At 34.5% G+C, this 13,923-nt stretch overlaps 1 protein-coding gene across 4 annotated transcripts in view; it reads left to right on the top strand.

Moving 5' to 3' along the window:
• The window catches only part of LOC145593758 (uncharacterized), a 38,803-nt gene that overhangs the window by 5,603 nt on the left and 19,277 nt on the right, over window positions 1-13,923 (top strand). For 3 of the 4 annotated variants that reach the window (XR_014102800.1, XR_014102799.1, XM_081650104.1), the window contains exons 6-17: window positions 527-621; window positions 2,642-2,816; window positions 2,934-3,343; window positions 3,608-3,731; window positions 4,874-4,969; window positions 5,067-5,138; window positions 5,678-5,806; window positions 6,127-6,271; window positions 8,627-8,988; window positions 10,074-10,537; window positions 10,626-10,964; window positions 13,220-13,441. Coding sequence is in view for 2 of the 4 variants with exons in the window: in XM_081650104.1 (XP_081506230.1) it covers window positions 527-621; window positions 2,642-2,816; window positions 2,934-3,343; window positions 3,608-3,731; window positions 4,874-4,969; window positions 5,067-5,138; window positions 5,678-5,806; window positions 6,127-6,271; window positions 8,627-8,988; window positions 10,074-10,537; window positions 10,626-10,964; window positions 13,220-13,441 (2,633 nt within the window). In the remaining 2 variants the exon portion in view is untranslated. The remainder of the gene's footprint in view (window positions 1-526; window positions 622-2,641; window positions 2,817-2,933; window positions 3,344-3,607; window positions 3,732-4,873; window positions 4,970-5,066; window positions 5,139-5,677; window positions 5,807-6,126; window positions 6,272-8,626; window positions 8,989-10,073; window positions 10,538-10,625; window positions 10,965-13,219; window positions 13,442-13,923) is intronic. The other variant, XM_081650106.1, reaches the window with a different exon arrangement.

The raw sequence follows: 13,923 nt of genomic DNA, 5'->3' as shown, positions 1-13,923 counted from the left end.
ACATTTCTTGTACTTTTCTTTCTTTTTCATGTACTTCATGTACTCTCTCCTCCTATATCTTAATTCCCGTGGAATATTACAAACTGTAACGATATTATAGAGGGAGTATGAGATATAGGATGACTATATAAGCAGTGACGTTTAGTGGATATGGGGTTACTGGTTATAAATAAGTTCTTTGGGGGGTGGGGGGTGGGGGTTTGTTGTTGTTGTGGCTCTCTTTCCTGTCTGATTTGCTCTTGGGAATATGGCTTTCAAATTTAATCTCATTTTGACGTTAGGTTTTATTAGCTCTATTTGGCTGATTTTGTATTATTGCATTGATAGTTGCAAATTCATACATGTATCCTGTTTGGACTAATGTTTTGCGATTGTTGTTGTAGATTATACATAGACTGATCAATATCATGTGAAGTTCTCCATTATTATCGACCACTATAATTCATTAGTATTTTTCATGATCCCCCCGGTCTTAAAAATACCTTGCTTACCGTGACTTGTTTTTAACATGACCATTTTTCTGCAGGTATTATTTGATGTTGTTCCAACCATTAAATTTGAGGATGCTATTAAATTGATTAGCATGCAGCCAACAGACTCTACTGCAGCAGAATGGAAAAGGTGTGGCACTTTTCTTTGTGGCTGTATCTAACATTTGAAAGTACAAGTTCAATGCCCTTGTCCCCAAAAGAAAATGAGATGATTTTTGTTTAAGAGGATCAAATAACAGCGTCCTGTGGACATGCGTGTTAATTTTGCTGAATTCGGCGCGTTGGCTGTAGTGTAATGACTATATATCTCGTAATGAGGCTACTGGAGTTGTAGTTTTCTTGGATCTATGGGTTTTTTTGCTTCTGAATGGCCTGCATTGTTTGGTTCTTTTCTGTGTGGTCGGTATGCCCACAGCCCACTCTTGTAACTAAGGACACCTTGTACAGTTGTAGTAACTTGTAGTTCTTCTTACTCGATAATAAAACACAATAATATTAGTGAACACCAATGGCCATTTGATACTTGGTATTAATGGGGTAATGTTAATAAAACTATGTGTTCTTCTGCAAATAAAATCTCATTGCCTCAAACTCCTTATAAATCTATGTCCTCCCTGTCTTTTTGTTAGTATCTTATCTATATAACCTCAAGCAAATTATAATCCACTCTTTTAATTGCCTCTTAATTTCAACTTGCTCATTGATTTAACTTTATGGGTTTAGGATTCTATATAAGGACTTTAGTACATACTACATATCAAAATCAGTCACAACCAGAAATTCGATGATTGTTTAGTTGAATTCAGAAGTTTTTGATTTCATTCCCCTTGGTACCAGGCAATTAACCTTTTTGTTAAGTTGTTTGGAGGCTAGTAAAAAAAGAGGCATATTTTAAGAATGCTGTCAACCTTAAATATAGTTAGGTGAGGTTGGTTTTGGATCCAGATACCTAACTCTCTTGGAGTTGGCGAACGAGAGTTTAGCTTTGCAGAGTTCGTTATTAAGTCCTTATTTGGCTTAGTTAAGAGCAATATTATTGCATGCTATTTTGTGCAGGCATAAAATCTGAAAGGTTAGTTCTCAGACTGCTGTTGTCTATACTCTATAGACGGCAGGTGAGGTGATTGTGTGGAACAAAGGAATTCTTACTAAAACATTGGGTCTTACCGTCTTACTTTTTATTAGACTTCATAATGATAGTAAGAAAATGATTTGGCTTAGAGTTCAGCAAATTTTCTGGTAGAAGAATCTGTCTTATGGCTGGGGATACCTTTTCTGTTAAGATTTTTATTTTGAGTTTGAAGGAATATTCCTTTTTTATTTTCCCTTTACTTATTAAAAAAGGATTATATTAACATCATGGAAAAGGAGTACTGGCAAAGAGGATAAGCTCTGCTTTAAACTTATTTAATAAATAAAATTTTTGGAGTAACTTGATTTCTGTGAACCAAGAGCTTTTGAAACTCTCTTTGCCTTTAGCTCTATGTGGGAGGAATTGGGTCCTGGAGAAGTGGGGTGATTAAAGGTTGGACTTTTTTTTCTTTTCCTAGTATGGACTATGCAATATTCTAGGTTGGAAATCTAGTGGATCTGTAAACAAAAAGAAACCAACAGATTTTAAAAAGCTGATTTCACAACACAACACGAACCGGACAGAAAGTGTTTAATTTTTGGAGTGAAGCTTTGCCCTTATTACATACTCTGTGTTGCTGTCATTTTAGTTTTCAAAAATTATTATTAAAAACTAACATCCTCCACAACCAACAGCTTAAAAATAGGCTGTTGACATAATCATATGAAATTACTGAGGGAAATGGTTGGTGGATGATTTCCCCCACTCCCCTTCCTATTTATTGGTCTGTTTGCCTATATGATTATGCGTTCTTTAATACAACCGTACATGATATTAGATATTATACTGAAAAACAGAGGAGTTCCTTGTGGGTATAACTCTTATTTAAATGAAGTGAAAAAGCTGCAGGTGGCCTTTTCTAATTTCCTTTTCCTTTCAGAATTCTGATCCGTTCAACTTGTAATGTGGGTAGAATATGCGGTAAAAAATAAGCTTAATTCTTTTGCTTTGGGTGACGTGTAGATTTATTGACCTTCGAGTCACAATAATTGAAAATGTGGCTAACTTTTGTTGGTAGGATGCATGATGGTGAACTGATTCACATGCGCTATGCTCTTGACTATGCTGTCATGGCATTGGGAGCTATGGAAAAGAGTGTTTCTGATGATCAAATTTGCTATCCTCAGTTGTCATTAAGATTTTTGAAAGAACTTAGGCATCATCTAGAGGCTATCAATAGTGTGGCACGAAAGGTACTTTGTTCCTGGAATCTGAAGTTCATGATGCGTTCTGATCCTTTTTATATTTATTATTTATCAATTTTTATTATTTTTTTTAACGGTCCTGTGCAACTATTTCCAATGATGCAGATATTCATGGTGAACATTATTATTTCACTCCTACATGTTGACAGCATCTCAGTTGATTTTGAACATTGTGGCTTAGCAGGGAGCAACTACGAGCTATCTCGTGCTGGCCAGCAGCAGTATGATGATGTCAAATTTGACGAAACGGGAAACCACATGGCTGTTTCTATTGTTGAATTTCTGCTTGAAACTTTGCGGCATAATTTACCAACCGAGCTGACGTTGGAGGTTACCAACTCTAGTGGTGAAAGAGAAGCCTTAGAGTGGAGAATATTGAATGCTAGAAAATTCATTGAAGATTGGCAATGGCGCTTGTCAGTTTTGCAGCAACTTTTGCCTCTACCTGAGCTGAAATGGAGATGGAAGGAGGCATTGACTATACTACGCGCAGCACCATCAAAGTTGCTCAACCTGTAAGCTTCCTGAATTCTTCAAATGATATTGGGTCTTTAAGCAGTTGTTTCCACACGATATTTTTGAAATGTGTGATCTATTTTAGGTGCTCTTTGCAGTTGTATTTGTAGACTTTGTTCGTGACTTGAATGGCTTTATAAAGCCTGATATTTGCCCTATTTCTAGATGTGCTCCCCTCGACCCTTTTGCCAATCCTGTTTATTACCATTCTTGACTTCTGAGTATCTGTTGCTTTCTTCTTCATTTTTTTTTTCCCTTTATAGGTGCATGCAAAAGGCAAAGTATGACATAGGGGAGGAGGCGGTGCATAGATTTTCCTTGTCATATGAAGATAGAGCTACACTTGCACTGGCTGAATGGGTGGACGACACTTTCAAAAGAGCGTCTGTAAGCATCTTAAAGATAATAGCTCTTTTATTTTCAATGCCATCATTTGGCTTTGCCTCTATCGCTTTTAAATGTATGGTCGACTGGTCGACATGACTGTGTGTTGCTTCTTCTCTTTGTTGAGGTAGACTTGTCTAGCCTGTTATTTATAGAAAATGGATGTTCATGAAGTAAAGAGCTTGTAGGGTTATCTCATTTCAGATTTCTGTATTATGTGAGCTGTTACTTCATTTTTTCTTCATCACACCTTTTTCCTATATCAAAGAATATGGATCCCTGCTGATAGTCTGATACTGTTCTGTGATAATATGTGTTTATTTTTGAAGTTTTTGATTACTACTTTTAGCACCATGCAAAATTGTATGTATTTAGATATCTGGTGAATTGACACATTCTGTAGAGAAGATGGTAAGATTTTGTTTAAATTGTGAAGCGGTACCTCCTCTGTTTCATAGTTTTCTGCGACTTCTACTTCTATCCATCTACTGTAGGATCATATGTCAAGAATGAAACCCAAATAGTGGGGCAAGATAGGATAAGATTTCACCATAAAAGGAATAAGATCATTTTACTACACCAATGCAATGTTTCTTGTCTTTTAATTACCAATGAACTGTATGAGTCAGTTATGAAAACCTGTTGTGTGTCCTTAATATGTTTGCATAATCTTAAAGGGCACTTCTAACCTAATATGGAGTGAGATGAGAGGATAAAAAATCCCTGGAAAATTGGCTCTGTTATTGCTATTGAATTTCATGGTTGTAGTTAGGAATTATGCACACACTGGTCTTTGTCGAAAATCAAAAGTTGAACTTGATTTTCAGACAAAAAAATGCAGATTTTATGCTTTATTTGGGATTCAAAAAAGTCTCTGTAGCAGATGATATGCCTGTACAATTTTTGTCTGAATTTGTTAATTTTAGTTGATCAGTTGTGTGGTTTCTTGTTGTTTCGGTGCCATTAAGAAAGTGATATATTGTTGTGCCTTTTATTTAGGCATAAATATTTCTCTTTTATGGAGCTAGTACTTTGTATGTTTGCATTTTTTTTCCCTGGATAATCCTCTTTCTATCTGTTTCTCTTTCAATCCAGTGTCTTTCTTCTTATTTTTTTTTTCTGTTTGTGGAAAAATTGAATGGTAGGTCGAGGATGCAGTTTCTCGTGCTACAGATGAAACAGTGACACTGCAAGAAATTGATTTTTCCTCGTTACGATCTCAAATTGGTCCTATTGCTGCTGTGAGTATAAAAAATGGTCTCCTCTTAACTTTAAGTTGTAAATCTTCATTTACATATTCTTAAGTTAATTTTAACTGATTAAATGTTCTGTTTGCAGATTCTTCTCTGTATAGATGTTGCTGCTGCTTCTGCTAAGTCTAAAGACATGTCTGAGCGACTTCTGGATCAGGTATTTTAGTTTAATATAGGTTATAAGGATCAAATTAGAGAATTCTTATGCTGAGTAGGGGATCTTGGTCATTTAAATATCAGGTTTGATTGCTACTTCCTTTGTATCTGAATAAGTGCACCACTTTGACTTTTGCACTATTCACATACTTTCACTTGAATTTTACTAATATATAAAAACCAAATGTGATTGTGTAAAATTTTAATAGATCAATCATAAACTCACAATGTTTATCTTCATAAGATAAAGTTTTTATAAGTAAAACTAGTCAAAGTTTGGATGCGACCAATTCTAACAAGATCCCATATGACTATTTTTTTCCTTACTATAAATCATCAAAGCTAGTCAAAGTGGGGTATATGAATAGTGTAAAAGTCAAAGTGTTGCATTTAAAAGAAAACAGAAGAAGTATAAGATATCCAAAGTTGGGCGTTTTGCATAGATTTATCAAATTTTTTTTTGTAATTTTGTTCTAAGTAAATTTGAGTGAGATATCCTTTAATTTTTAAATGCTCTGTCACTTTCTTACATTTATGCAGGCTCAAACCATGTTGTCGGAAATATACCCAGGAGGGTCTTCAAAGATTGGATGGGATCAGATCCAAGAAATTGCATTGGTTTCAGTAGCAAGACGTCTTCTCAAACGACTACGTGAATTTTTAGAGGAGGTGTGTGTTTATAAAGAATGAATATATATTCTCTCATCGTTGATTCGTGGCCATACATGCATTGGGCTTACAACATTAGAACCCCCTCCCCCCCTCTTTCCCAATAGTCTTTCAATTGATATGATAGGGGTTGCTGCAAGAATTTCCATCAATAAAATGCTGCTACTATATCTGCTTAATTGTAGATTTTCCTTTTTGCATCTTTACTAACGTATCTTTTTTTTTTTTTCCTCCAAAGTTATTCCTCATCAAACCTTCTGCAATATCTGCAAGTTAGGCTGTGAACTGCTTTATTATCATACCTTTTTTGACACTTCCAGGAAAATTCTGCCACCCTTCAGTCTATTTTGTCAGGGGAGATGAACATTACTTCTTCTCATCAACAAGGCCACAGAGATCGTGCTCTTGCATTGCTACATCAGATGATTGAAGATGCTCATATGGGCAAACGACAGTTTCTGAGCGGTAAGATATTATAATTAAAATTATTAAAAAATTATTGATACACTTTAATGGTTTTAAATACTGCACTATACTCTTTGTCTTAGTTTCTTATCTTTGTAGATATGATGATACACTGTTGGTATCCTGTTATAGTTAGGAAATTCCTCTCGTCTACTTTGTGCGTGCATGATTCCTATAGTCTTGAGTGCTAAATATTTTTTGTCCTTTGTCCTCTTTGAAATCGGGGATGCTTCCTCGGGGTTCTGTCAGTAACTTTTACTAAATTATCAGAATATTGTGGTTCAGTGCAAGCCATTGCTATCATCTTTTACGCTTTTTTCTTTTGGTTTCTCCTTGTAATGAACCGACCTAAGGAAAGGCAATATAGATGGTCTGATACGATTAATATAATTATTATACAATAGTCTTTAGCCACAATGACATTCTTGACAAGTCTTTTATTAGTTTGGATGATGAATAATCTAGCTTTTTTGGGCTTTGGCAGGGTGAGGGAGAAGAGTTTGCTTTGGTAAAATGTAATTATCGCTGTTTTTTTAGACCATATGGCTACTGCGAAATTCATGTGATCAAGTCATTGTTAGCTTCTCTGTGGGCTAAGGAGGGCTAAGGGGGTTAGTGCCAAATTATTTTAAAATGGAAATTTTAAGTAGTTGGGTTAATTTGTATTGGGATTATTCCAATTGTTGTGTGAACTGTGAAGTCTCCTCGTTTGCTCTTTGTACTATGTTCTTAGATCGTCTACTAGATGATAGCTTAAGAGCATGTTTTTTTTTTTTTTTTTTTTTTTTTTTTTTTTTTGGTACCTGATTTTTTTATCCTTAGCCCTCCTTTCGTTTGTGTCTTTCTTCCTTTATTACTTTTTAATGATTTGATACTCACCACGCACTTATAAGGAAAGTTTCTACTTTGGCGCTCGTATTATTAGCATAAATGCATAATTTACTTTGGCACTTTTGTTTTCACTAATTCTACAAGCTTAGGGGTGCACACAATGCTTGGTTGAGAGTTGTAAAAACAAATTCTTAGTATTCTTGAAGTAAATATATTGTAAAATTATCATTTCTTAAGATAAATAGATACAATTCAACGGTTAAAAATAACTATGGTTTTATATGACGTGAATAATATGAAAGTAAAAAGTTATGTCTCTAAGCATGTCTCAGGCATATGGTTGACCATTAATATCTTTGATTGTGTAGTAAAAATTCGTAAAATTGATGTTACGAAAATGTGCTTCGAGAATAATCTAAAAATATATTAAACAGGGCCATTAAGTGTATACTAAAAAATTTAAGTCAAAGTAATAGTGCGTAAAGGTAGAATCTTTTTTTCTACTCACTGATTATTCGTTAGCTCAAGCTAAAAATAAACTTTCACCGTCTATTGCTACTTATGTACAAATTAATTATTATTGCGTGAAATCTTGTCAGAATTGTTGCTATGTATGGGATCCAAATATCAACTTTTAATAATTTACACTAGTACGTATTTAAAATTATAATCAATCAAACATGTGTGTTGGAGACCACAAATTGCAATTGGGTAGAAGTATAATTAATGGAGGGGTTATATATTTGTTTTCTTGTGTTCTAAATTTATAATCATTTACTTGTAGTTACACATAGTATGAAAAGGGGGAAATGAGGACCATGTGTGTGACCACTTTTGCTATGAAAAGGTGAGAGATAGAGAGTAATGGTATTATTTGATATAATTGGACCCCACATAGTGGGATTGTAGTTGATAAAAATGAATAAACAGTTGCCATAAAGGGAATAAAGTAAGCGAGTGGGACACAGTAAAACAAATGAAAATAGTGAGTTGAACTAAGGAAATCAAACGGAGTATATTTTTGTTCATATATTTTAGGTATATATATGTACGTGTGCATTATATGTATAAATATGGCCTCAAGCTCAACATGCGTGAAATGTGTTGATTATTTTCATTTTCTTTAAATAATTTGATTTACTTTTGTCGGTTGCTTCTCTTCTTTAAAGCAGTCTTACATCACGTAGATTTAGATGTTTATAGTTAATGCATGGATTTCATGACAATTAATGTGGTTTGTTCATCAGAATTAAAAAAATCTTAAATATAGAGAGTTGCAGAGATATGTTTATAATTTTTTAGTAGATACATTTTACTTGAATGTTTAATTGGTTTACTTTCAAGTAGACCTGATCATGGAAGGGACCCGATTTTGAGCAGGCTTTGGGTAGAAATAAAGTTTAAAAAAGGAAATTATAGTTGGCCAGGTATTAGGAGTTGAGATTTGTTAGAGACAACTCTTTATTTTCATGGTTGTATATTTTGACTAGTGACTTTTCTATATTTGTTTGTCTGTTGTTTCAGGCAAACTTCATAATCTTGCAAGAGCAGTAGCTGATGAAGAAATGGGGATTGATCTTGTCAAAGTTGAAGGCAGGGAGCAGAAATATCTCTTGGATATTGACAGGAATAATTTTGTGGGACTTGGGCTCAGAAGTACTAAACAGCCATCCTCAAGTTCAGCAACTGGAGAAAGCATTGCACAACCCTCAGCTTATGACATGAAAGATGCTGAGAAGCGGCTTTTTAACCCCTTGAGTGCAAAACCCTCAACATATCTCTCACAATTTGTTCTTCATATTGCTGCAATTGGTGATATTGTTGATGGCACTGATACAACTCATGACTTTAACTACTTTTCGCTCATATATGAATGGCCTAAGGATGTAAGTCTATTAATTCTTGGCTCAAAAATGATCTTTGCATGTGATACTTGTTGCCTTTGGGAAAGTAAAACAAGTGTTCCTTAGAATTTGTAGCCAGTGAAAACCTGAAAGCATATATACGAACTAAATAAAATTGGTGAGGATTGGACTTGAATGTGACTGTTGACCTCGATTGTGGGTCCAGATTTGTGATTGGGAGCTGTGGACAATGATCTTTCCATTATCTTATTCATGAATTTATAAGCAGTAGATAAATATTCGATATTTCGAAAATATAAGTGTTTGAGTATGCATACCCATTTGGGGTGGTCAAAGAGGTACTTTAGTAGAATTGGAGCAAAGAAATCCAGCATTTTATGTCATTATGGCTAAGGAGATCAACGTTGTTTGTTGCATGTTGAAATTTTTTTTTTTTCAAAAGCCCATAACTTTTGGTCCCAAATTGAGATCCAGATGTGTAATACATGGACAAGTTACTAAAAACTACTTCCCAAAGTAGTTGGCCTTGCTTCAATGATCTATTTTATTATTTTTTATTTTAAATATGGGCTAAAGAGTGTAATGGTGACTTTTTGCACCTTTTTAATACATAACTGATATCTTCTTCTCTTTAATTGGATTTTGGATTCTAGTTTGACCTTTAAAGTTTATTTGAAGGTCTGAATCCTTACATAATATCTCATTATTAGAAACTTAGTGAATGCTTCTGCTTGGCTCTGTAGTTACCACAACTTCTGCAGCTCTGTGGGTTTTTTTAACCTGTCTGCACTGCGAAATGAGCATTAAGTAGTTTATTCACACCAAAAGTCTTTGAAATTGGTACTTTCCATGTAATATAGACTTCTTAAAGCAGTCATTAACTCACTATCAGAAATATAAATGTCTTTTACAGTGGTCAAAATTTCTATCTTGTAAATCATCCATTTATGGTTTGTTTCAGTGTTGGGTCTGAATTTATGTCTGTTTCTGTGTGTTTTTCTTTGTTGTATGTTTAGGCATGATTAAATAGAATATGAGATTGTGCCCCTGGACAGCAACTTGAATATATGTTAATGCCTTTCATGATTTTCATGACTTTTATACAGCTTGTGACACGTCTAGTTTTTGAAAGAGGTAGCACTGAAGCAGCTGAAAAGGTTGCAGAAATCATGTCTGCTGATTTTGTTCATGAAGTGATCTCAGCTTGTGTACCTTCTGTCTATCCTTCACGGTGTGGCCACGGTTGGGCTTGTCTTCCATTGACTGCTTCCAGTGCTAAAATTAGCCATGCTAGTCATTTAACGACATCTTTTGGTAAAGGGACTTGCGCAAGTGACGTCAGCAGCTCCATGGCTTCAGCTGGAATTGCTCAATATCATCTACAGTTGGACATAATAAAGCATTTGGTCAAAATTTCACCAGTTAGAGCTGTACTTGCTTGTGTCTTTGGAAGCAGTATGTTATACAGTAGTAATGAGTCATCCTTTCATAGTCCCTTGAACGAAGAATTGCCGCATTCACCAGATACTAACCATATGTTCTATGAATTTGCTGTTGATCAGTCAGAAAGGTATACATTATTGTTGCATATTTTCCAATAACATCCACAATTTCTTCTGGGTAAAAAAATAAAAATATTTTATATTTCAAAATTTCAGATTTCCAACTTTGAACCGATGGATACAGTTGCAGACTAACCTTCACCGAGTATCTGTGATTTCTGAAACACCCAAGGATGCAGATGATGCTAGTGGGTTACAAAGTAACCGAAAATTTTCTGTTAAACGATCTCGAGAGCTTGACACTGACACTGAGTCCGACATTGATGAAACTATTGGAAGTAACACGGCAGCATTTGCTCCAGAAATTGCTCAAGCTACAGTTGATCGTGACACATTGCAGGATTCCATGAAATATCAAGTTGCTGAAGATGATGCTACAACTTTTCTAACTTTTGACTGGGAAAATGAAGAGCCATATGAGAGGACTGTTAAAAGGTATATACTGTTTATCCTTAATGAAAAACCAATTTGCAGTTGTTTTGACTTATTAATTTGTAATTAGACTAGGTTTTTGTCAACTTGTGGTATTGTGGTCGAAGTCCTCATATTTTACCCATGGTCTTATATTTAGACTTGGCTCCTTCCACCTCGAGTTTCTGTGGCCAGTTCAATGCCTTTAGATGCAACTGCGACTCTGCGAGGACTATCTGGTTGACTTGAGAGAATGGTAATTTAGTCTTGGTGGCAGAGTAGCTTTCTTCCATTCCTTTAGGACTCACATATTTTCTTGGTTCACCATTATGCCTAGCAGTACAACACATGCACTTCTCTCAGTCTTCGAAGTTTAGTTTGCTTCATTTTGCTCATCAGTTAACCTTATCCTCCAGCCACTGATATGCCTCAGACCTATTATGTCGGACAGTCTATTCGATTGAGGTGACAAAATAAGTTGGTTCAGATAAATAATGTTTAGAGCCATTAGAGTATTAGTTCTTTTCAGTTTAATATATACTTTACCCGATCCCTAAATATTGCTCTATATACTGTTAGATTCGCGTTGGTACATGCTTACATTATATAAACTTTTTACTTTATTTCAGCAATTTAAGAAAATATTGAATATAGTTGGTGGGTGTAAGAGAAAGTAGGATAAAGTGAGAGAGAATGATAAAATGTGGATTTGTGTAAGAAAAAGGTGAATAAAGTAAGTGATGGTGCGGAAAGGTGTAATCATTATGGGGTTGAAGGGGTAAGATGGTTAAAGGGGTAAGCCAAAAATAGAATCAAGCAAAGTGAGTAGAACGAAAAAGAACTGCCTCAAACTGAAAGTGAGTTTAACAAAAAAGAACGGACTGAAATGGAAAGTGATTAGAATAAAAAAAGAGCGGACTAAAATGGAATTTGAGTAGAACAAAAAAGAATGGACAAAAATGGAAAGTGAGTTGAACAATAAAGAGCAGACTAAAATGGAGAGTGAGTAGAACAAAAAAGAACTTAGGGAGTATAGTTAAAGATATTTAAGATATATTAAGTGCATTTGGGATGCGGAAATACCCCCCTATGTTGAAATATCTGTGGAACGGACAAAGTATATGTTTGCGAGTTTTCACGTGTAAACTACACAACATAACCATTGCATCGAAAAATGCGAAGTCAGAGAAATCAACTGTGCTGTAACATAATTCTTAGTCTTTTAGGTAAGGTCGGGAAGCTTCACAATTACATGTGGTATGCATAACCTGCATCCCTTTTTTTTAAAAAAATAAAATAAATAATTGTGAGTCACAAGAAAAAATTGTCCAAAGTAAATACTACCCCTGATTTTTATTAGTTGCAAATATATTCCAAAGTTGCAACTAATAAAAATCGGAGGTAGTAGGCTAATATAGAGGATGGAAAATCTGCATTATGCAAGATCTTCTAATTTTTTTGATGTATAGAGAAAGTGTAGTTGCTCCCTCCGTCTTGCAATCATTGCAACACTTTTCTTTTATGTCTGTTTCATAATAATTGCAATAATTCATTATTTGCTAAGGACCTGATATTATTCTATTATATCTCTCACTAACCCCACTTGCACAAATATTTTATTATTTCTTTCTCCTACCAACCCCACTTACAATTTTTTTTTTAAAGATTTCTCTCTCCTACTAACTATACTTTTTGTTATAAAATGATTCCCCTAGAGTCCCTACCCTATAATCTTCCTAATTTTTTTTTCAATGCCTAGTGTTGCGATTATTTGAAACAGAGGGAGTAGTATGTATTTCTATCCATGTGTCTTCTCCTCTTGTAATGCTCCATTAAGTCATTAACTGCATGTGTTAGAATCATGCTAGTGAAATTGCTGTTTCTTTACGCTAGTTATTTTACATAGCCTCTTCTTGATTGTTTGGTGTGATAGATGTGATGCCGAGTTTGCTGTATTTGATTATTAGAGACTTTGGAGCTATGAGGAGCCATAGGATTATGCAATTTTGTTCTTTGTTCATTTCCTCTCTTACTTCTTAGGGTTTTTTTTTTTTTTTTTTTTTTTTTTTTTTTTTGTTGCATCACCTTTTTAGTTGTATTTAGTGTCATATCTTTCTAGAAATTGCATTGGTAGGAAAATTGGATAGGGTATGAGATATTGTTGATTGTTGATGTTGCTTTTAAAAATTATTGTAACTTTTACATATGCTGTGATCATAGTCATCATACTCTGCCGAAGTGGTCTTCAAATTATTTTTTTTTATTTTATTTATGTGCAGATTAATTGAAGAAAAGAATATAATGGATGCACTCAGTTTTTCCGATCGTTGTTTGCGAGGTGGGGCATCAGATGAGTTGCTTAGACTTCTTATTGAACATGAAGAAAACAGCCAAAACTCTGGAAGTTCGCAAGGGCATGTTGGAAACAGGATGCTGAGTGATAGTTGGCAGTATTGTCTCAGATTGAAAGACAAACAACTAGCAGCTCAACTAGCCCTAAGGTATACCTTGCACAAATATGCTTATACATGTACATTTTCCAAATTATTATCCAAGGTTAATTTTTCTACACTGTCTGAAGTGGGATAATTCAGGATAAAGATAAGAAAAACCAAGCATATGGCTGTGTGGAGAGATTGAGAGTGAAACAAAGATGGGTTCATTATGGAATAACAGTTTTTTTTTTTCTTTCCCTTTTTGTTTGTTTGTTTGTTTTTTCCCTTGGGCGGGGTGGGGGTGGGGGAGGAGCTGTCTATTAATCCTATGTTTTGCACCTTATTAATACAAATAAACATGGATAAGCTCAAGTGAGTTTAGAGAAACTTTTGAAAGGAAACTTTATAAATAAAAAAAAAAAAAAAAAAAAAAAAGGAAATTTTATCCAAAACCACTTTTTAAATCTTTATTTTTGTGAAAAACCACCTTTTTACAAAAAGGTTGTAAAGGACCACCCATTTAAATTTTTTTGTTGTAATTCACCTCC

This window comes from Chenopodium album, chromosome 19, assembly GCF_948465745.1.
Source record: "Chenopodium album chromosome 19, dcCheAlbu1.1, whole genome shotgun sequence".
Classification (NCBI taxonomy): Eukaryota; Viridiplantae; Streptophyta; class Magnoliopsida; order Caryophyllales; family Amaranthaceae; genus Chenopodium; species Chenopodium album.
Note: the sequence above shows the minus strand (reverse complement) of the source record. Positions and strands in the feature narration are given on the sequence as shown.